This window comes from Pristiophorus japonicus, chromosome 5 (genome assembly GCF_044704955.1).
Source record: "Pristiophorus japonicus isolate sPriJap1 chromosome 5, sPriJap1.hap1, whole genome shotgun sequence".
NCBI classification, from domain to species: Eukaryota; Metazoa; Chordata; class Chondrichthyes; family Pristiophoridae; genus Pristiophorus; species Pristiophorus japonicus.
Window position 1 is genome coordinate 289,359,114 of NC_091981.1, and position 21,547 is coordinate 289,380,660.

At 45.8% G+C, this 21,547-nt stretch overlaps 1 protein-coding gene across 5 annotated transcripts in view; it reads right to left on the reverse strand.

The window, feature by feature from the left end:
• The window catches only part of arhgap39 (Rho GTPase activating protein 39), a 618,982-nt gene that overhangs the window by 136,612 nt on the left and 460,823 nt on the right, over window positions 1–21,547 (reverse strand). For 4 of the 5 annotated variants that reach the window (XM_070881793.1, XM_070881792.1, XM_070881794.1 and 1 more), the window contains one exon: window positions 18,471–18,563. The exons of the other annotated variant lie outside the window; for it this stretch is intronic. In XM_070881793.1, the coding sequence (XP_070737894.1) occupies window positions 18,471–18,563 (93 nt within the window). The remainder of the gene's footprint in view (window positions 1–18,470; window positions 18,564–21,547) is intronic. 5 annotated transcript variants of the gene reach the window in all.

Below are 21,547 nucleotides of genomic sequence, written 5' to 3' on the forward strand. Positions count from 1 at the left end.
CTTAATTCGATGCTCCCATGCTCTCTGTTGGGAAACCTCATGATCTCCACTAGACTTCTCTTCACAATGATAGAGACCAACAACTCGCTCGGTCATGAATACCAGTACAATTTTTGGAGCCTTAATCTGCTGCTGTACTACTGCACTGCCCTTAAGCAAATCATTTAAGTGAAGAAACACAGAGCAGCTATCATCCAATAGAGTGACAGCAGGTACATTTGCTTCTCAGATAACTTTTAGGTTCAGTTAGTTAGTTCGTTCTACTTTAAAGTTTATATTATGTACGTTTAATATCAGTTAGTCTACTTAGCACCTCCTTCTCTCTCTGTATCTCTTGTGCATCACGCTTATTCCGATCTCCTCCTTCAAGACACTCCTTAAAGCCTACCTCTTCGACCAAGCTTTTATATTTCCTTCTTTGACGGCATCGATCTTTGTTTAATAATGCTTCTGTGAAGTGCCTTGGGCTGTTGTACTACATTAAAAGGTGCATTATGCCCAATGCCCACCAATTAGCCGTTTCACCCTGTTCCCATCTCATTCCGCTACCAGCTCAAGCCATGTGCTCTTGGCTCAAGCTGGAGTCACGCAACAATCTCACACCTCCGTCAGGTAGCAAACAAAATATCAAGTTGAATCTATTCTCATGCAAATGTAACTGAACACAGGATGTTTGAAGATTTTCTTCCTCTCTAATGTAAAACAAGGTCTTCAGAATTTTGATAAGCTTGATGATAGCTGCACATCATAGAATCATAGAATGGTTACAGTACGGAAGGAGGCCATTCGGCCTGTCGAGCCCAGGCCGACTCTCAGCTAGTCCCATTCCCCTGCCCATCACTTCAACTTTTCTGCGCTAAACTTCATCTGCCGTGTTCGCCCATTTCACCAGCCTGTCTATCACTCTCCTCCTCACGGTTTACTATTCACGATATTTCCAAGTTTTGTGTCATCTGCAAATTTTGAAATTGTGCCCTGTACACCCAAGTCCAAGTCATTAATATATATCAAGAAAAGCAGTGGTCCCAGTATCGACCCCTGGGGAACACCACTGTGTACCTTCCTCCAGTCCGAAAAACAACCGTTCACCACTACTCTCTGTTTTCACACTCAGCCTTAAATATATTCCAAGACCAAGCCTCCACAGCTCTCTGGGGTAGAGAATTTCAAAGATTCACGACCATCTGAGAAGAAAAAATTCCTCCTCATTTATGTTGCAAATGGGCAACCCCTTATGCTGAAACTGTGCCCCCCAGTGCTAGATTCCTCCATGATGGGAACATCCTCTCTGCATCTACCCCGTCATGCCACCTCAGAATCTTGTATGTTTCAATAAGATCACCTCCCATTCTTCTAAACTCCAAGCAGTATAGGTCCAATAGCTCAACCTTTCTTCATAGGACAACCCCTTCATCTCTGAACAGCTTCCAATGCAAGTATATCCTTCCTTAAATACGGAGACCAAAACTGTACGCAGTACTCCAGGTGTGGCCTCACCAATTCCCTGTACAGTTGTAGCAGGACTTCTCTGCTTTTATACTCTATCCCCCTTGCAATAAAGGCCAACATTCCATTTGCCTTCCTGATTACTTGCTGTACCTGCATACTAACTTTGTGTTTCATGCACAAGGACCCCCAGGGGCCCTCTGTACTGCAGCACTTTGCAATTTTTCTCCATTTAAAAAATAATTTGCTTTTTTATTTTTCCTACCAAAGTGGATAACCTCACATTTCATCACATCATACTCCATCTGCCAAATTTTTGCCCACTCACTGAGCCTATCTACATCCCTTTGTAGATCATCCTCAAGAAACTCAAAACCATCCAAGACAAAGTAGCCCGTTTGATCGGCACCCCAAAACATTCACTCCCTCCACCATTGACTCAATATGTCTACAGTGTGTACCATCGACATGATGCACTGCAGCAACTCGCCAAGGCTTCTTCTGCAGCATCTCCTAAACCTGCGGCCTCTACCACCTAGAAGGACAAGGGCAGCAGGCGCATGAGAACACCATCCCCTCCAAGTTCTCCTCTAAGACAGACAAAATCCCGACTTGGAAATATATCACCGTTCCTTCATCGTCGCTGGGTCAAAAGCCTGGAACTCCCTCCCTAACAGCACTGTGGGAGCACCTTCACCACAAGGACTGCAGCGGTTCAAGGCGGCGGCTCACCACCACCTTCTCAAGGGCAACTAGGGATGGGCAATAAATGCCGGCCTTGCCAGTGATGCCTACATCCCTTGAATAAATAAAAATAAACAAATATTTTCATATTTTGTCAGAAGTATAATATACACAGTTGAATACTGTGGTAAAGGGATACTTGGATTATCTGTGACCATTACTTGAGGTACATGTGTGGGAGTGTTGGGTGAGAACAGTGCTGCAGTTCACATCTCCAAGAACAATTTAACACCTGAAGGAATGAGGCTCCACAGTTTAAATTGTTCACTTTCTGGGCCACAGAGTTGGATTGGCATTGCATTAACAATTAACATGCTGATAATTACCAGTCTTAATCTTCATTGAGTATAATGGTCAATATATGTGCAAATCCAGCAAGTTCCTAAAAATAATAGTGGGGCTAAGCGAAAGTCAGCGTTTGTCCAAAGCAAACTTAAATCGAGCAGAAAATTCTGGAGATTCGCAACTCTTATAGAATCATAGCAGAATCATAGAAATTTACAGCACAGGAGGCGGCTATTTTGGCCCATCGTGTCCATGCCGGCCGACAAAGAGCTAACCAGCTCAATCCCACTTTTCAGCTCTTGGTCCGAAGCCTTGTTGGTTACGGCACTTCAAGTACACGTCCAAGTACTTTTTAAATGTGGTGAGGGTTTCCGCCTCTACCACCCTTTCAGGCAGTGAGTTCCAGACCCCCACCACTTTGGGTGAAAATATTTCCCCTCAAGTCCCCTCTTAACCTTAAGCCTAACAATTACTTTAAATCTATGTCTTCTGATTGTTGACCCCTCTGCTAAAGGAAATAGGTCCTTCCTATCCACTCTATCTAGGCCCCTCATAATTTTATACACCTCAATAAAGTATCCCTCAGCCTCCTGTTCCAAAGAAAACCCCAGCCTATACAATCTTTCCTCATAGCTAAAATTATCCAGTCCAGGCAACATCCTCGTAAATCTCCTCTACCCTCTAGTGCAATCACATCGTTCCTGTAATGTGATGATCAGAACTGCACGCAGCTGTGGCCCAACGAGTGTTTTATACAGTTCAAACATAACCTCCATGCTCTTGTATTCTATGCCTCAGTTAATAAAGGCAAGTATGCCGTATACCTTCTTAACCACCTTATCTACCTGTCCTGCTACCTTCAGGGATCTGTGGACCTGTACTCCAAGGTCACTTTATTCCTCCACACTTCTCAATGTCCTCATTTATTGTGTAATCCCTTACCTCACACCTCCAGATTTCAACATCTCCCACCTCCTATATCTTCCTTGGGTTGCCTCTCGCTGCTTCAGCTGTTCACAAATTCTCTGATTAACTTCTTTAATGTTTCTTTTTACATTGTCTAAATGTAAAGATTATCTCCATCATCCTGTTTTTCTTCTGAGCAGGTTACTGATCATCCCACAGAAGCTTCTTCTGACCCCATTAAAATACTTCTTCGTCTTTCAATTCTCACTTCGGAAGAAGTGCCAAGCCCAAAAGGTTAGCTTTAGTCTGTTCTCTCTACAGATGTTGGCTGACCTGCTGTGTGCTTCCAGTGTGTTCTGCTTTTGTAACAATTTTACAGAATATGTCATTGTGGTTTATAATATGTGACGGTCACGTGCATAACCAGTGTGCTCTAAAAATGTTTAGCTATAATGTATATATGGTGAACTGGAAACAATTTCTTGCACCAAATATGATCCAAAAATCACTGGGGTAAGGACCAATATTTGACCCATTGGCAGTACCTGGGAACTGGCAATATACACTTCAGTTGTTCTCCATGTTTTGGTGTCAGCCGTGGCTCAGTGGGTCGCGTTCGTGTCTTTGAAGGTTGTGGCTTTAAGTCCCACTCCAGAGACTTGAGCACCTAATCCAGGCTGACACTCCAGTGCAGTACTCAAGGAGTGCTGCACTGTCGGAGGTGCCGTCTTTCGGATGAGACGTTAAACCGAGGCCCCGTCTGCTCTCTTAGATGGACGTAAAAGATCGCATGACACTATTTTGAAGAGCAGGGGGAGTTCTCCCGGTGTTCTGGCCAAAATTAATACCTCAACCAACATCATTAATAAGACTGCTGTTTGTAAGACATTGCTGTGCGTAAATTGACTGCCACGTTTCATACATTACAACAGTGATTACAGTTCAGAAAGTACTTAATTGGCTCTAAAGCGCTTTGGGACGCCCGAAGGTCATGAAAGGCGCTATTAAAAATGCAAGTCTTTCTTTTTACACAACTTACCTGTGAGACTGGGCCTCTGTTTAAACTAAAAATAAAAGAAAGTGGGATTAATTGGATAGCTCTTTCAAAGAGCCAGCACAGACACAATGTGGCGTGGCCTCCTTCTGCGCTGTATGATTCTGGAAGGTGTATTTTTAGCACCACCTTTGTTGAAAGCAGCTAACTCAGCACAGACAAGACTGAGTGTGGGATCTTCTGTTCTATGTGGCTGCCTTTGCCAGCCGAGCTATCTGGGAACTGCAATAAGGGCAGTACAATTGGCCTCAGTGTTCTTGGATTATAAAAAACCGAGTGATATTTTGTGACCTCTCCTGGAAGGTGCAGATGAGAAGCGGATCATGGTTGTTCTGTGATTCTCTACTTACCCGTCGAGCAGTCATTGTTCAGGGTCCACACGGATGCCCACTCGATGAGGGGGGGGGGGATGGGGGAATTCTATTGCCTCTGAAGGGTCAGTGCAGTATGAATTAGCACCTTCAGAAGAGAGAACTGGTGGTGTGAGGTGGGTAGGCAACCTCTCTCCGCCATCCTGTGCTGCTCTATGTCATTCATGAGCTGCACCAAGTTAAACCAGAGCTTAAACTCTGGTACCCAGTTAAGAAAATACTGTTATTTTAAAAAGAGTCTGAGTGAGTGTGTGCACGTGTGCACGAAGGGAGAAAGAGAGAGAATGTGCAAGAGGGTGAAAATGAGCGTGTATAACATTAAGTCATCAAGATCCACGGTGCGGCTCTGGGCAACGTGGACCATTTCCCATACCTCGGGAGCCTCTTATCAACAAGAGCAGACATTGACGACGAGATTCAACACCGCCTCCAGTGCACCAGTGCAGCCTTCGGCCGAATGTTTGAAGATCAGGTCCTCAAGTCTGCCATCAAGCTCATGGTCTACAGGGCTGTAGTAATACCCGCCCTCCTGTATGGCTCAGAGACATGGACCATGTACAGTAGACACCTCAAGTTGCTGGAGAAATACTACCAACAATGTCTCCGCAAGATCCTACAAATCCCCTGGGAGGACAGACGCACCGACAATAGTGTCCTCGACCAGGCCAACATCCCGAGCATTGAAGCACTGACCACACTTGATCAGCTCCGCTGGGCAGGCTACATGGTTCACATGCCAGACACGAGACTCCCAAAGCAAGCGCTCTACTCAGAACTCCTTCACGGTAAACAAGTCAAAGGTGGGCAGAGGAAACGTTACAAGGACATCCTCAAAGCCTCCCTGATAAAGTGCGACATCCCCACTGACACCTGGGAGTCCATGGCCCAAGATTGCCCTAAGTGGAGAAAGTGCATCCGGGAGGGCGCTGAGCACCTCGAGTCTCATCGCCGAGAGCATGCAGAAAACAAGCGCAGGCAGTGGAAGGAGCGTGCGGCAAACTGTCCCATCCACCCTTTCCCTCAACGACTATCTGTCCCACCTGTGACAGGGACTGTGGTTCTCGTATTGGACTGTTCAGCCACCTAAGGACTCATATTAAGAGTGGAAGCAAGTCTTCCTCGATCCCGAGGGACTGCCTATGATGATGATAGTAACATTAAACATACTCTGCTGTACTGTTACATCGCATGACAAATGATAGTTTAGTCATGTACACTACAACCAGTGCAATCCTCGCCAGAGATTATGAACACTTTCTACAAATATAATGTAATTTTTTTTAGAAGTCACTTGTCAGAACCGACCTTCAATACACGACTGCAGTGATTAAAACATTGGGCCGCCCAATTCCCATTAGCTTTCATCAGACTAGGTTGGCTGGACTGGTATTAGCATGACAAGATTCCATTAGTATCACAAGGACAAATGCCCAACAGCCTGGTTTAAATGCTGATGCACATTCCACAACATGAATAAATCTTGTTCTTTTATTGGTTGGAGATTCAGACCTTGGTTCTCAACTTCCCTAAACCGTAGCTTCCCTTCCAAAAACAAGGTCAAAGTGTGTTGCTGTGTAATCATCATAGGCAGTCCCTCGGAATTGAGGAAGACTTGCTTCCACTCTTAGAATGAGTCCTTGGGAGACTGAACAGTCCAATACGAGAACCACAGTCCCCGTCACAGGTGGGACAGATAGTGGTTGAGGGTAAGGGAGGGTGGGACAGGTTTGCCGCGCATTCCTTCCGCTGCCTGCGCTTATTTTCTGCATGCTCTCGGCGATGAGAGGTGGCAGTAAACTGCGACTTGATTACTGCGACCGTGTAGCTTGCCGAGTAAACGTCTGCTTCGCATCTGTGTGGTCGCAGAATGAAACAGACTTTGGACAACCTTTCAATCTGTACGTTGGGACGCGGCTCATGGAAACCCCTCGAAGCCTCCCCACCGTTTACAAGGTACATCAGGAGTGTGATGGAATACTCACCATTCACCGGTTGGTGGTGCTCCCATGCACCTGTTGCTCTTGTCCTTCTAGGTGATGGGGGGGTCACAGGTTTGGGAGGTGTCTCTTTGGGTGCACGCCTATGCCCTATACCCCTTGATATCCGTAACTAACAAAAATCTGTGGATCTCGGTCTTGAAAGCTCCAATAAGACCTAGCATCCATAATCTCTTAGGGGAGAGCATTAGAGATTTCCACTACCCTGTGTGTGGCAAAAGTGCTTCCTGATTTCACTCCTAAATGGTTCAGCTATAATTTAATGTTTTTGATTCCGCCTGTGAAACTCGTAGCTGCAGTCTGCATGGCCTGCCGGCTTCCATCATTCTATTTATGATCCTAACCCCAGATATTTGAACAGCCAAACCATGCTCCCTATTACTTACACTGCAAGATAAAGATAAAGAAAAGTGTTCCTATAACTTGAAGATGCACCTTATATGGAAAACCAGCAACCAGCCATCAAGAAAGGATCCTGACACCGTCAGCAAGAGGGATTGTTCAGTCCAAGTAGCAGTGAATTGGTTGGTTTCTGCTAGAAGAGGAGCATAGCTGCCAGCTTAACATTAAAGTGATTGTACTCATTGGGAGATGAGCAATGGCTTCCATTAATAGCGATTGCAGCACTATCGACAGGCCAGGTTCACTGGACACATCACATCAGTTTAAAATTGAACCACATACACTCCCTCCCCCTTTCCCAAGCAACAATAGCATTATACTGTGTACAGTACAATGCTGCTGATGTCTGGAATGGACCGTGAGAATGATGGCTTTCAGAGTGTTATTTCTTCAGATCGGGAAACTCAGAAAATTGAGCGGCCTTCCATTTTCAACTAGCCCAAAGCTAGTTCTTTTTGTGAGACAGTTTTCTATTGATCCAGCACGAATGACCCTTTGTGTAACCGAGTAGTTTTCTACAGAAGCTCCAAGAACCCATACAGTGAGGACTGGGGATGGGAAAAAGGTGGGAAGAAACCTTCAATTTTCAAGCCGAAGAAAGACTTGCATTTATATAGTGCCTTTCACGACCATCGGACTTCTCAAAGCGCTTTACAGCCAAGGAAGTACTTTTGGAATGTCGTCACTGTTGTGATGTGGAAAACGTGGCAGCCAATTTGCGTACAAGCAAGCTCCCACAGACAGAAATGTGATAATGACCAGATAATCTGTTTTTTTGTTATGTTGAGTGAGGGATAAATATTGGCCAGGACACTGGGGATAACTTACCTGCAATTCGAAATAGTGCCATGGGATTTTTTACACCCACTTGAGAGCAGATGGGGCCTCGGTTTAACGTCTCATCCGAAAGACGGCATCTCTGACAGTACAGCACTCCCTCAGCACTGCACTAGAGTGTCAGTTTTTTTTTGAACCTCAAACTTCTGACTCAGAGGACAGTGTGCTACCCACTGAGCCACAGCTGACACAGAAAGCAAATTAAGGTTCTCCCCCACTTCCCCCCCAAAATGAGGAGTGATCAACACATGGAATGGGCACCCGGGTAGAGTAGTGGAAGACCCTGTAAGCATTTGAGACCTAATTCTACGCTACAATAAGGGTTTTTTCTAGATGGACAATTAAGATGGGCCGAATGGCTTTCCTTGGCCCTAATTCTCTGCGATCTTGCGGTAGAGTAAATGGTAAACATCCATACTTTATTGTTGCCTACACATTCACAACTGAAACTTAAGGGTCAGAGAGCATTGACTGGGTTTAGGTGGGGGGAAAAAACCTTGAAACTATTATTTGATGGATAGCATGAGAAAAAACCTAAATATCACCAGCAGACTATGTACTGAAAAATACAATGATTGTGGGCAGCAGGGTTGTAAGAAATAGTTGATAAAATGACACTAGTGGCAGAGAGGTCAAAGCTGTTCATTTGGTCTGGATTTGGAAAAGTGTTACATGTACAGAGCCAGGATTCTAAAATCTGTTCCAACTTTCATGTCCAGTTTCCAGAAATGTAAGCCTTGATCCCAGGAGTCAAAGTGGAAGAAAGCATCAGTGCAGAAGCAGAATCTGCCCAGAGAGATCTTTGTTCCTTCCTTTTTCTCCTCCTCTCGCAAAGGGGAAGGGATACAGTTCCAAATTCACTGGTAGCGCTCTGGGTAAGTGATGCACCCAGTCTGTCCCCGTCCTGTAAAAGTAGGTCTTCACTTCACCCACTGGGACCAGACAGAAGCTGGGTAGGCAGCTATTCTCTGAGACAAAAGAGAAACAAGTGTGTGGGGGGGCGGGGGGGAGGGGAATACAAAGTTTTGACTGCTGATTTTGGTGGGTGAGGGGGGGGGGGGGCGGAGGGGCAGAAGGTGAAGAAAATACATTTGGAATGACTCCAATTTCATGTATTTGCTGCTCTGCGAAATATCTGAGGGATTCTTCAGCACACAGAGCAAGAACGTTTCTATCAATTGCACGCCTCTTTGTATCCCAAAGCTGTCTCAATGACAACACTGCAAACTTCTTGGAATAAAATGGAAACTGAAATGGCTGCTCTCGACAATTTGCAAAATGGTCCATTTCATTTAAATCAAAGAATGTGCTCCATCAACACCAGAGGGAAAAGACTTGCATTTATATAGCGCCTTTCACGACCTCAGAACGTCCCAAAGCACTTTACAGCCAATGAAGTGCTTTTTAAAAGGGTATTCACTGTTGTAATGTAGGAAAGTGGGAGCCAAATTGTGCACAGCAAGCTCTCAGAGAGTCAGATAATCAGATTTTAGTGATGTTGGTTCAGGGATAAATATCAGACAGGACTCCTCTGCTCTTCTTTGAAATAGTGCCATTGGATCTGTTACACCCACCCGAGGGGGAAAACGAGGCCTCGGTTTAACGTCTCATCAGAAAGGCGGCAACTCAGAGTGTGCAGCTCTCCCTCAATACTGCACTGGAGTGCCAGCCCGGATTTTGTGTTCATGTCTTTGGTGTGGGACTTGAACCCACAACCTTCTGATTGAGAGGCGGGAGCGCTACCCACTGACCACGGCCCACACTATGGAATCTGTTAAAACCCCTGTGGTGATCAATCAAGTAATAGCTGGCAAACTTGTTTTGCCTCGAGGCAAGCAGGGAGCGTTTCTGCACAGGCGAAATCCCCATCTGCTGGGCTCTCGGGGCACATCCTTCAATTAAAGCTTTATTCTGTAAATAAAACGGGATATGCAAGAGGGGAACCTCATTCCACGGAGAGCCTTTTTCCGACTCCCTATTTTACTCTCCTTATATGTGGTCAACGTAAAGCTAACTCATCACGTTCAGAAAATCTCCCATCCATCAGCAGGTATTGTCATTTACACTGGGGCCAGGCCGTTATTTTTACACACACAGACTGTAAGCAGGTTAGCAATTGCAACAACAAACAGGAAGATAGGCTTGTGCAACAGAACTGCATAGGGATTACAAAGGAATAACTGACAATCCAGGCAGCTCGCGTATTAATCATTATTACGCACAGCGTGTGTGTGCTGTCCTTTCATAAAAGAATAAATTAAATCTAGAACCTGTGAATTTAATAATAAGACACTCAATTCAAAATCAAGTGTTAAAAGATTAAAAACAAAGATCTGATTCAACAAAACAAAGTATCTTCCCCCCCCCCCCCCCCCCCCGTTTAATCATACATAAGCAAATGTGGCAAAATGTTTGCCAATAAATGAATCAGCAAAGTGCTACTCGCCGTCAGCATGTTAAATGGAGACAAGCAAAGAGTGAACAGGAGTAATGTAGAACAGAATCAGTGCGTTTACTGGGCTCAATTTTCCCCAATGCCCTTTTTTTTGGCATATTGCCAGAGTTATGCCCGTTTTTCTAGGCCCCAACTACTCCAAAACAAAGTGGCAAGTTTCCCCAATCTATTTTTTGAAACAGCCTGTCCTGTAACATCGGGGGGTGCAGCCTAATGTCTGCGCTGAGAAAATGATGTTGCCCCTACTGCACATGCGTGGGTGAAAAAAAAATGATGTTTTTGACGTCATTTCTATGCGCGCACATGCCCAGTACAGCTCCCGGTCTGCAATCGGCCATTGTTAAAGAGCCAGTTGTTGTGTGTGAGAACTTTAATTCACACTGGAAAAATCGGAGCTGCAATACAAGATGCAATGTGGCTCAAGGACCAAGGATTTCTCACAGGATGAAGTGAGGGCAGATAGCAGGAGCTGGACACCAAAAGAAGAAACGCTGGAACCAACTTGCCAAAGATGACTGTGCAGTGGTGACCACCCCGAGGTCTGGAAGCCAATGCAAAAAGTGGCAGCAGGACCTTGGTCAAGTAATTAGTGCAAGTAACATTTTCATTTATTCATCTGAATTGCAATTGTAAAAGTGACCAGCTGTATATGTCCCACCCAGCAGAAAGGCACCCTCTCTAAAGAGTTATATTTTCATCTTTGCGGAGGAAAGTGGCACACAAGAAATGAGAAAAAACTTGAACAGGAGGACGCCCGGCAAATCTGCATCCACTGACATACTTGGAAGACAGGGTCGCTGCTTTGATGGGTCCTGCCTGGAGAAAAACAACCACCACCGCACAAGCTAGCCCACACTCAATGGAGAGATTAGGTCCTGCAAATTCCACAGTCGGACTTTGCTAAATGTTAAGTACTGCGCAGGCTAGCCATGGGGATGCCTCTGTCAGCTACACTTCGGTTGAGGCAATGTGCCATCATTCATCGTGGTCCTTCAGATCAGCCTGCTGCCTGCGCAGTGTGAGCCTACTCATGTCACCCACCCTGCCCCCTCCTCTGCTGCTAACCATTTGTCTGTTCGGTTAGATTTTGCAGAACTTGAGGCATACCCTGACGATGCAGGCACAAGCCTGAAGAGGAACTAACCCCTTGAACCTGCTCCGCCATTTCATAAGATCATGGCTGATCTGATCATGGACTCAGCTCCACTTCCCTGCCCGCTCCCCATAACCCTTCATTCCCTTATCGCTCAAAAATCTGTCTATCTCCGCCTTAAATATATTCAATGACCCAGCCTCCACAGCTCTCTGGAGCATAGAATCCCATCGATTTACAACCCTCAGAGAATAAATTCCTCCTCATCTCAGTTTTAACTATATCCCCGAGTTTTAGTTTCCCCTATGAGTGGAAATATCCTCTCTGCATCCAACTTGTTGTGACCCCTCATTATCTTATAAGTTTCAATAAGATCACCTCTCATTCTTCTGAACTCCAATGTGTATAGGCCCAACCTACTCAACCTTTCCTCATAAGTGAACTCCCTCATCTCCGGAATCAACCTAATGAACATTCTCTGAACAGTTCCCAATGCAAGTATATCCTTCCTTAAATACGGAGATCAAAACTGTACGCAGTACTCCAGGTGTGGCCTCACCAATACCCTGTACAGTTGTAGCAGGACTTCTCTGCTTTTATATTCCATCCCCCTTGCAATAAAGGTCAACTTTCCATTTGGCTTCCTGATTACTTGCTGTACCTGCATACTAACTTTTTGTGTTTCATGCACAAGTACCCCAGGTCTCTCTGTACTGCAGCATTTTGCAATTTTTCCCCATTTAAATTATAATGTGTTTTTCTATTTTTTCTGCCAAAGTGGACAACCTCACATTTTCCATTATCCTTCAAGTGCCAAATTTTTGCCGATTCACTTAGTCTGTCTATATCCCTTTGCAGGTTTTTTTGTGTCCTCCTCACAATTTGCTTTCCCACCCATCTTTGTATCATCAGCAAACTTGGCTACATTACACGCGGTGCCTTCATCCAAGTCATTAATATAGATTGTAAATAGTTGAGGACCCAGCACCAATCCCTGTGGCACCCCACTAGTCACTGTTTGCCAACTGAAAAAGGATCCATTTATCCCGACTCTCCGTTTTCTGTTAGTTAGCCAATCCATGCTAATATATTACCCCCAACCCCGTGAACTTTTATCTTGTGCAGTAACCTTTTATGTGGCACCTTATCAAATGCCTCTGGAAATCCAAATACACCACATCCACTGGTTCCCCCTTATCCACCCTTCCAATTCCACCTTCCAGACCAAGAGCATGGGGGTGAGGGGGAGGGGATGGATGAAGCCCCCCCTGTTGTACTCACTCTGGAGGTGGTGCAGGTGCCGCCCATTGAGGTGCCAGCCCCTTCCCTGAGTAGCGGTTTGAGTGTTGGTGGAACATTCCATGGTTTCCCACTGTCCCAGGTTGCGGGTCCCAGTGGGGTGCAGTGAGGCACACCCAGGGCCCCACCGTCCGAGGCTGCGGGTCCCAGTGGGGTGCAGCGAGGCACACCCAGGACCCCACTGTCGAGACTGCGGGTCCCAGTGGGATTTAGCGAGGCACACCCCGGGCCCCACCGTCCCAGGCTGCGGGTCCCAGTGGGAGGCAGCAAGGGACACCCATGGTGAGGAAGGGAAGGAGAGCTCAATGCGCTCTCCTGAGGTGCAGGATCTAACAGATGTGGTTCATATGATGGCAATGAGTGCGGAGAGAATTGACCTTAACCGATCATTCCTGGAGACCATCAGTGGGATGGGTAATGAGGTATCCGGACTGTCGGGAGAAGTAACAACACTCTCATGAGAAATGGAAACACTGTCCAGGAACATGAGGGAGGGAATGTTTCAGGTAGTTCAAACACGGTCAGTGAACATGAGGGTGGGAATGTTGCAGGTAGCTGACACACTGCCAGGGCACATCAGGGAGGGAATGTCTGAGTTAGCTGCTGTAATAAGGGAACATGCCCAGACCACGCGCCCATTGACAGAATCAACTGCCACTCTAATCCCCAAGCCGGGCCCACCACATTCCCACCTGCCCCGCCCATCAACGTGCACATTACCCGAGGCGTTTGAAAGAATAAGCTCGGTACCAACCCGAGAAATGCTGCACCACCGCCTGTGGGCAGTGGTGGTGGAGTCACCAAGACCAAGTGCAGCGGGTGGTCTTAGAATAAGGTGGAGGAGAGATCGGTACAGCCTTTCTTTGCTGCTGTATGCGGTGGCCCGGCCCGGAAATCGGCATGATCCGGGCCTGCAAGACCATTAGCGGGCCGGGGCCATTAGAGGGAGCAGCGTGCGGTGGCATACCACTGCTGGAAGCAGCGCGTGCTCTGCAGGAGGGCGACGGCTGACTGCAGTGCGGGCAGGTACAGCAGGAGCGGCGAGGTCGGGGCGAAGGAGTGGCAAGAGTTCGTAGAGGGATGTGATCGGGGCCCAGGAGAGGCGAGAGTTCGGGGCCCAAGTGAGGCATGGGCCCAGGGGCAGCACGGGCCAGCCCACACTGCGATATGCACTAGGTCCGTGCAGCAGAGCTGATCTTCAGTCGTCTTGGTTAATCCTTGCCACTGGACCAAGACCTAGCTCTGTCAAGCCTGTGGTGGCTGGTGTGCAACTGTCACCCCACGTTAAAAAGATCCACGCACAGGCATCTTCCACCCTTCAAGATGTAGTTCTGGACCTGGAATATAAGATCCTTCATTGAAACACCTGTGAACTCATCCCTTTTCGGCGTGGAAGCAAGTCATCCTCGATATGAGGGACTGCCTATGACGATGATGATATTATTTTTGTTGTTACTGTTGTAGCTGTTCTCAAATTAAAAGTTTTTTTTAATAAGTTATGTAAATTTACAAGTTTCAAAGTTAGTAAGTGATCTTATAGTTTGTAAGTGATCTCAAAGTTTGTAAGTGATCTTAAAGTTTATAAGTGATCTTACCTGAAAACCTTAAAGTTTTGTACAAGAATATTTTTTATTAAAGTTAAGTACAAACAAGTGTTTGTTAAACTTTTGAATAAAATATATTTTAAATTATAACTGAATCATTTACATTATTAACACAACTTTTTGAAGTAAACAAGAATCATTTCCATCATTTGTTCCATTAACACAACATTACGGAACAGGTCCAAACAATAAACATGGTCCATGGGGAATAGTTGCCGCTGAGCCTTCAGGCAGCAAAGCGTTCACGGATGAGCTGCTGGCGCAAGGCTCGAGCAATCGTTAAAGTGGCACGATGACCCGCCGTCGTGCTCTGGGTTCAGGTAGTTGCATGGCTTCCTCGTCATCTGCACCTTCCTCCTCATCATCAGCCACTCTCACCTCAGGTGGGTCTTCTACTACCAGCTGCTGCTGCCTCATGATGGCTAAATTTTGCAGCATGCAGCACACAACAGTGAACTGACCGACAATCTCAGGGGTGTACAGCAAGTAGCCTCCGGAATGGTCCAGGCTTAGGAAACCAGGCATAGGAAATGTTGTTTCAAGATGCCAATGGACCTCTGCATTATGCTGCGCGTCGCAATGTGCAATATGTTGCATTCCCGGTCAGCTTCCGTCCAGGTTATGCTCAGGGGCGTCATGAGCCAGATGGCGAGGCCATACCCTTTGTCCCCCAGTAGCCTGTTCTGCTCTTCTGGCTGCTGCTGAAACATGGCAGATACAGCGCTCTCGCGTAGAATGAAAGCATCATGGGTGCTACCAGGGTATCTTGCATCAATTGACATGATGCATGTCGTCACACACAAGTTGCACATTAACGGAGTGGAAGCCTTTTCTGTTCCTGTACATCTTGGAATCCTCCAAAGATGCTCGCAAGGCGATGTGGGTACAATCAATGCAGCCCTGTACCTTTGGAAAGCCAGCAATACCGGAGAAGCCCACAGCCGTTTCACTCATTGCCTGGGCAGTCCTGGGGAACTTTATGTAGTCATTTCTCTGGGCATATAGCGCAGCAGTCACCTGCCGAATGCATGTTGAGAAATGGCACACACATCCCTATTTGTAGCCTGGAACGATCCAGATACATAGAATGGAAGTGCAGCTGTAACCTTCACTTCAACTGACAAAACAGTCCTCCTGACATTTCTAGGTTGCAGGTCTGCTTTTACTAACTCAAAGATCTCAGTTACAACTTCTTTGTGGAAACGCAGCCTTCTGACACAGTCTGCATCACTCAGGTGCAGGTACGAACGCCTGTCTGATTGACCTGACATGGGTAAGGCCTCCTGCCCATAACCCTACATGCTCTGAGGTTCCTCAAGCGATGACATCGAATCAATTCTGCAGTACCATCATGCAGAAGGCTTGCAACAAGGTATGGCATTGTCAGTATTGCCCCAATGATTAAATTGTACCTTTGAGAAAAGCTCAAAACGGCAGGCAGGACAAGGTTCTTTGTTCTCTCTCCCCACAAGGGTCTAGTATGGACCACACCCAGGTCTGAGCAGGCGCAGTGATTGGGAACCCCTCCTCGGGCTACATTTGATGTGTAGTGCAGGCTTCTGATGCCTTCCGTATGCCTTCCACAGCTCCCCACCCCTCCCCAGGCTTCTCTTGAAGCTGAGCCCCAAGCCCGTGTCTGGGCGAGGGACCGATTCTGCCGGCCGATGCTCCGACCCTCGAGCTCGGTGGCGTGTCAGTTTAAAAAAAAATGAAAACGTAAAGAATTCCATTAAGCTTCCATTTCCTCTGTTTTAAGTTAAAAAAAAATTAAGCTTTATTACGCATACTTATGTGTTCTTGACTTCGCCTAAAAACAATGGCGTCTTTCTGCGCCGATTTTTGGGATGTGTGCTGGTTTTTCTTAAGTCCCCAGAAGGTGTCACATGCGCCATCCTAGGAGAAATTTAAATTGGCCTCACTCACATAATTGAGAAAAACTGGCGCAGACATCAGGTTACACCCGCTATGACGCAAAAAAACCCTTAAAAAAGTCGTAACTGAGTAACGCTTGCGCACAAAGATTGGGGAAACTTGCATTTTTTAAACTTAGGCCAAAAAAAGCGGCGCAAATCACTGAGCCCACTAATCCGTTACTTCACCACAGCAAAACCACCACAGATTTGAAAGCAGCAGCAGAGACTCTGTAAAATGCAGCAACGGATGGATACAGACAGGTGTGTTCAACGGATTTGGATTTCCCCCACAAGTTCGTGTTCTACACAGATTTGTTTTCCCTCCAAAATATGAAGTCGAAAGTGAAACTCCTTCGTTAATATTCCCCACCTTATATTCTCAATGAGTTTAGGCTGCTGGGCCAAGAAAGCTACACTGGCCCATCTGGGCTGGGGAGGGGAAAAAAGGAGAGACGCAACGCTAAATAACTTGTGTCAATGGAGAAATTTGCCAGCTGGTGAGTAACATTGTCTGCGGGTCTCAGCGTCCAATGGAAATCCCACAGTAAACCTGTCGGCTTCACCACAGCTGGCAGCTGGGAAGTCAGGGTTGATTTAAAATAAAATAGGCTTTCCTGGCCGGCCACAGGCCTCACTGAATTCAGCAAGGTTATTAATACACTACTAAACCCAGAATAAAAAAAGCTACTTTCCTGACCAATACCCTTCTCTATTGTAACCAATACCCTTCTCTACTGATAAAAAGTATTTATTAAGTCCATGGAGGGATCCTTGTTTTCAAATCCCTCCATGGCCTCGCCCCTCCCTATCTCTGTAACCTCCTCCAGCCCCACAGAGATATCGGCGCTCCTCTAATTCTGGTCTCTTGAGCATCCCCAATTTTAATTGCTCTGCCATTGGTGGCCGTGCCATTAACTACCAAAGCCCTAAAATGCTCTGGAGCTCCCTCCCTAAACATCTCCGCCTCTCTACCTCACTATCCTCCTTTAAAACGCTCCATAAAACCTACCTCTTTGACCAAGCTTCTGGTCATCTGCACTAATATCTCCTTGTGTGATTCGGTGTCAAATTTTGTTTGATGGGCTTCTGTGAAGTGTCTTGGGACGTTTTACTATGTTAGGGCGATATATAAATACAGGTTGTTGCTGCTAAGAATTCCTGCCAATTTCCATTGATCTTCGACTAACTCATTATTCTCGGGAATCCCACCTCACATTTATTACGCCTCATTTATGAATATATCTGTAGAATACCTTAGTACTCTTTTTAGTACTTTTTGAAATTCCTGTCTCATAATTCCGCTTTGCTTTCTGTGTCCCTCGCTCAAGAAGGACGCAATGTCTTCAGGTGAGAAGGGTCGGGTGAGTAAACTAGAGAGAAATAAAATCAGGAATTTGAGTGCCAGAGAATGAAACTCGTCACATGGGGAAATGATTTCAAGTTGAACTGTGAATTCATCTTCCCATTAGTACTCTCTTTAAAAATAAAGAGCGATAAACTTCAATATTCTTTTGACCTGTTGCCCATTTTTGGTTAAAAGAAAAAAAAAAAGATAATTTAAAAAGAGTGCATTTGTTTCTGGTTTTGTTTAAACGCAGACGTGACTGAGCCCGAATACACAAAAATATGAAAAGCCATTAAACCGGAGATAACCTCAGTCCTTCATTCAGCTGATTGAAACTGAAGGACAGAAGGTAGAAAAAGGCTGATGACTTATAATTACTTCAAGCCTTGCTGGAAAAAAAAAAGAGCGGGATAATGGCAAAATGTGCTCCTTAAAATAATTTATGTATAAAAATATCAAACGTGGTCTCGAAGAGGAGATAAAACCTTGTCTCAGGAAATCCGAAATCTTTCACCAATACCTTAAACTAGCGGAGCGGCTAATCAAGGTTTGTTTCACACCCTGGCTGTGTCTCTTTGGAGCAGATTGTTCTTCCATCCTATTGCCTTGTGGCCAAGGCACTGCATCTTAGAACGGTGCAAAGCTGAAAGAGGAATGGCACAAGCACATGCAGCTGAACACTAGGCTGAGACACGCTGGCTCTCAGAATCAAAGCCTACCATCAGCATCCGCAATACAAGGCTTTGCCTTCTTTCGCAATTTCAATTTCTTCTTATTTTTCCTTTCCTGGAGTTCTTTAATGTGCTGCGTCACTGGTAAAATAAACGAAAGTTTGAACGAAACGACAAACAAAGAAAACAAACAGGCTCTGCCGTTTAAACACACCATCATAGAAGGATGCAGCACAGAAGGAGGCCATTCGGCCCACCTTTGAAGGAGCTGTCAAATTAGTGCCCCTGCTCTTTCCCCATAGCCCTGAAAATTCACACCCACTCATCAAGTATTTATCCAATTCCCTTTTGAAAGTTATAGTTGAATCTGCAGAACATCTGCAGATGACACAAAACTAGGAAATATAGTGGAACAGTGAGGAGGATAATGATAGACTTCAAGACGACAGACAGGCTGGTGGAATGGGCAGTCATGTGGCAGATGAAATTTAATGCAGGAAAGTGTGAAGTGATATATTTTGGTGGAATGAGGAGAGGAAACATAAACTAAAGGGTACACATGAACAGAGAGACCTGGGGTATATGTGCACAAATCATTGAAGGTGGCAGGGCAGGTTGAGAAAGCAGTTAAAAATACTTAAGGGATCCTGGGCTTCATCAATAGAGGCATAGAGTACAAAAGTGTGGAAATTATGATGAACCGCTGGTTCGGCCTCAACTGGAGTATTGTGTCCAATTCTGGGCACCGCACTTTAGGAAGGATGTGAAGGCCTTAGAGAGGGTGCAGAAAAGATTTACAAGAATGTGGTTCCAGGGATGAGGGACTTCAGTTACATGGGTAGCTGGGGTTGTTCACCTTGGAGCAGAGAAGGTTGAGAGGAGATTTAATAGAGATATTCAAAATCATGAGTGGTCTGGACAGAGTAGATAGAGAGAGACTGTTCCCATTGGCAGAAGGGTCAAGAATCAGAGGACACAGATTTAAGGTGATTGGCAAAAGAACCAAAGGCGACTTAAGAAATTTTTTTTTTTTAACGCAGCGAGTGGTTAGGATCTGGAATACACTGTCTAACAGGGTGGTGGAGGCAGACTCAATCACTGCTTTCAAAAGTGAATTGGATAAGTACCTGAAAGAAAACAATATTCAGGGCTACGGGGAAAGAGCAGGGGAGTGGGACGAGCTGAAGTGCTCTTGCAGAGAGCCGGCACGGGCTCGACGGGCCGAATGGCCTTCTTCTGTGCTGTAACCATTCTGTGATTCTATGAGCTGCTTCCACACAAAGAGACAGTGCATTCCAGATCACAATAATTTGCTGCTTTGGAAATAAAATTACTATGTCTAATTGCTTTTGGTTTTGCTTGTAGGTCACAATTATAAGCTTGATTTAAAAAACATTCTTTCGCATTTTCTTGGACCCTTGCGTGCACTATTTCCTAGCCAAGAGTGTGGCTGATCTCTTGCTCCCTTACATCTGCAAACACTGTGTGCTGTTATAACCTGCTCTCCGATTCTCCCTCCCTCCTTTCTTGAAGGCCTTCATTCGGCGCTTCTCCCCAATGGTGTGGTAAGCTCATTATTTGAGGATAATCCTGGGTCTCCCAATGCCATGGTGCAGCATTTTACTGAATCAAGAGATGGGAGCATGTCACTCCCCTATTGCCACACATGCTGCAGTGTGGGGATCGGCCATCCGAGGCCTCGGTTGGGGGCTGCATTCTCGGTGCTGGAGCTGCGATTTCACACTTCTAGTTTACACGGATCAAGCTGGGCACGTGATATTAAACCTCTCCAACCGAGATGAGAAAATGTTCTGTGGTGGACTGAACCAACTATCCAATGACTGACGAAGAGGATACCTTAGGCGGGGCTAAATGTATCCCAAGGAAGCAGTGCTAATGCTCTATCACCAGATATCTGCAGCACATTAATACATACTGATCCCAGCACATAAAACATGCTGAAGGTGTCGAGGGATAGACCAACGCGCCAATGTGTGCTCTACCTGACTCTTTAATTTGGACATGGAGTGGATTCGGAGTTTCAGACTCGGACCCAACAGATTATTAAAAATCTGTTCTCTGGATGTGAGTTACACTGGTAAAACCCTGTTTTCTGCCTCAAGTGTGCTTCAACATTATTCTCAGTAAACGGCGTAACTGTATCGATCACCTCGCTTACTACCAGATCTTACTCCTGTTAATGAAAGTTGTGGAACACAGACAGGGTTTTTCCAGTGCCCTTATTTCGGATGTGAGCAATGGCCAACTTGTCAGGTGTTTGCAACAGGAGACATTCACCTTTTTCTGCTGGCAGTGTTATTTTCAAAACACAAATACCTCGGCTCAAACCGTTTCTTTCATTATTGTATCACAGTCCCAGAGACCAACACCTCGGATCTTTTAGTCTCTTATTGTTGCCAAGTATATTAAACCAGACCGTGAGCAAGGTATTGTGTTATTACAAGGTGCTTGCACCCTGAGACGCCGAGCTTGTGGCCAACATCTCGCCGTGGGCAACTAGGCTCACACAGCAATGCCTGGTCTCCAGTCGTCTTGGACCCCCTTGCCACTGGACCAAGACCTTGCTCAGCTAAACCCATGTGGTAGCCGGTGTGCAACGACCACCCCACGTTTAAAGAACTCACACACAGGCATCTTCCACTCATCTAATCGTAGTGGAGGCAAGTCTGCCTCGATTCTAAGGGATTGCCTATGATGACCCTGATACTACATTTTCTTTGTTGACCATAGCAAGTCATTTTCTAATAATGATCACCGAGGGGAAAACCAATCTGATGGTTAGGATCACAGATCCTCATTCTGCTGTCACTCTTCAGAAATGGCCATTTTCTCTTTAACAGATCTCTTTATGCCCTTCTTTGGTTCAGGTCGATCTCCCAACAGCATGCACCATATTCCAACCCAGGAGACAGGCAATCTCTTCGGAGGGATCTAAATTCCGCAAACTACTGTGGCTTAAGATTGGCCACTAGGAGCTACACAAGATGGGCCCTCTGCCAATTTACTTCTCTCCCTTGCGCTGTACTCCTTCTCCCTTCCTGACCTAGACTCCCGGCTAAAATGGAAACTTGCCATGAGAGAGAAGTAACAACAATAACTTCCAT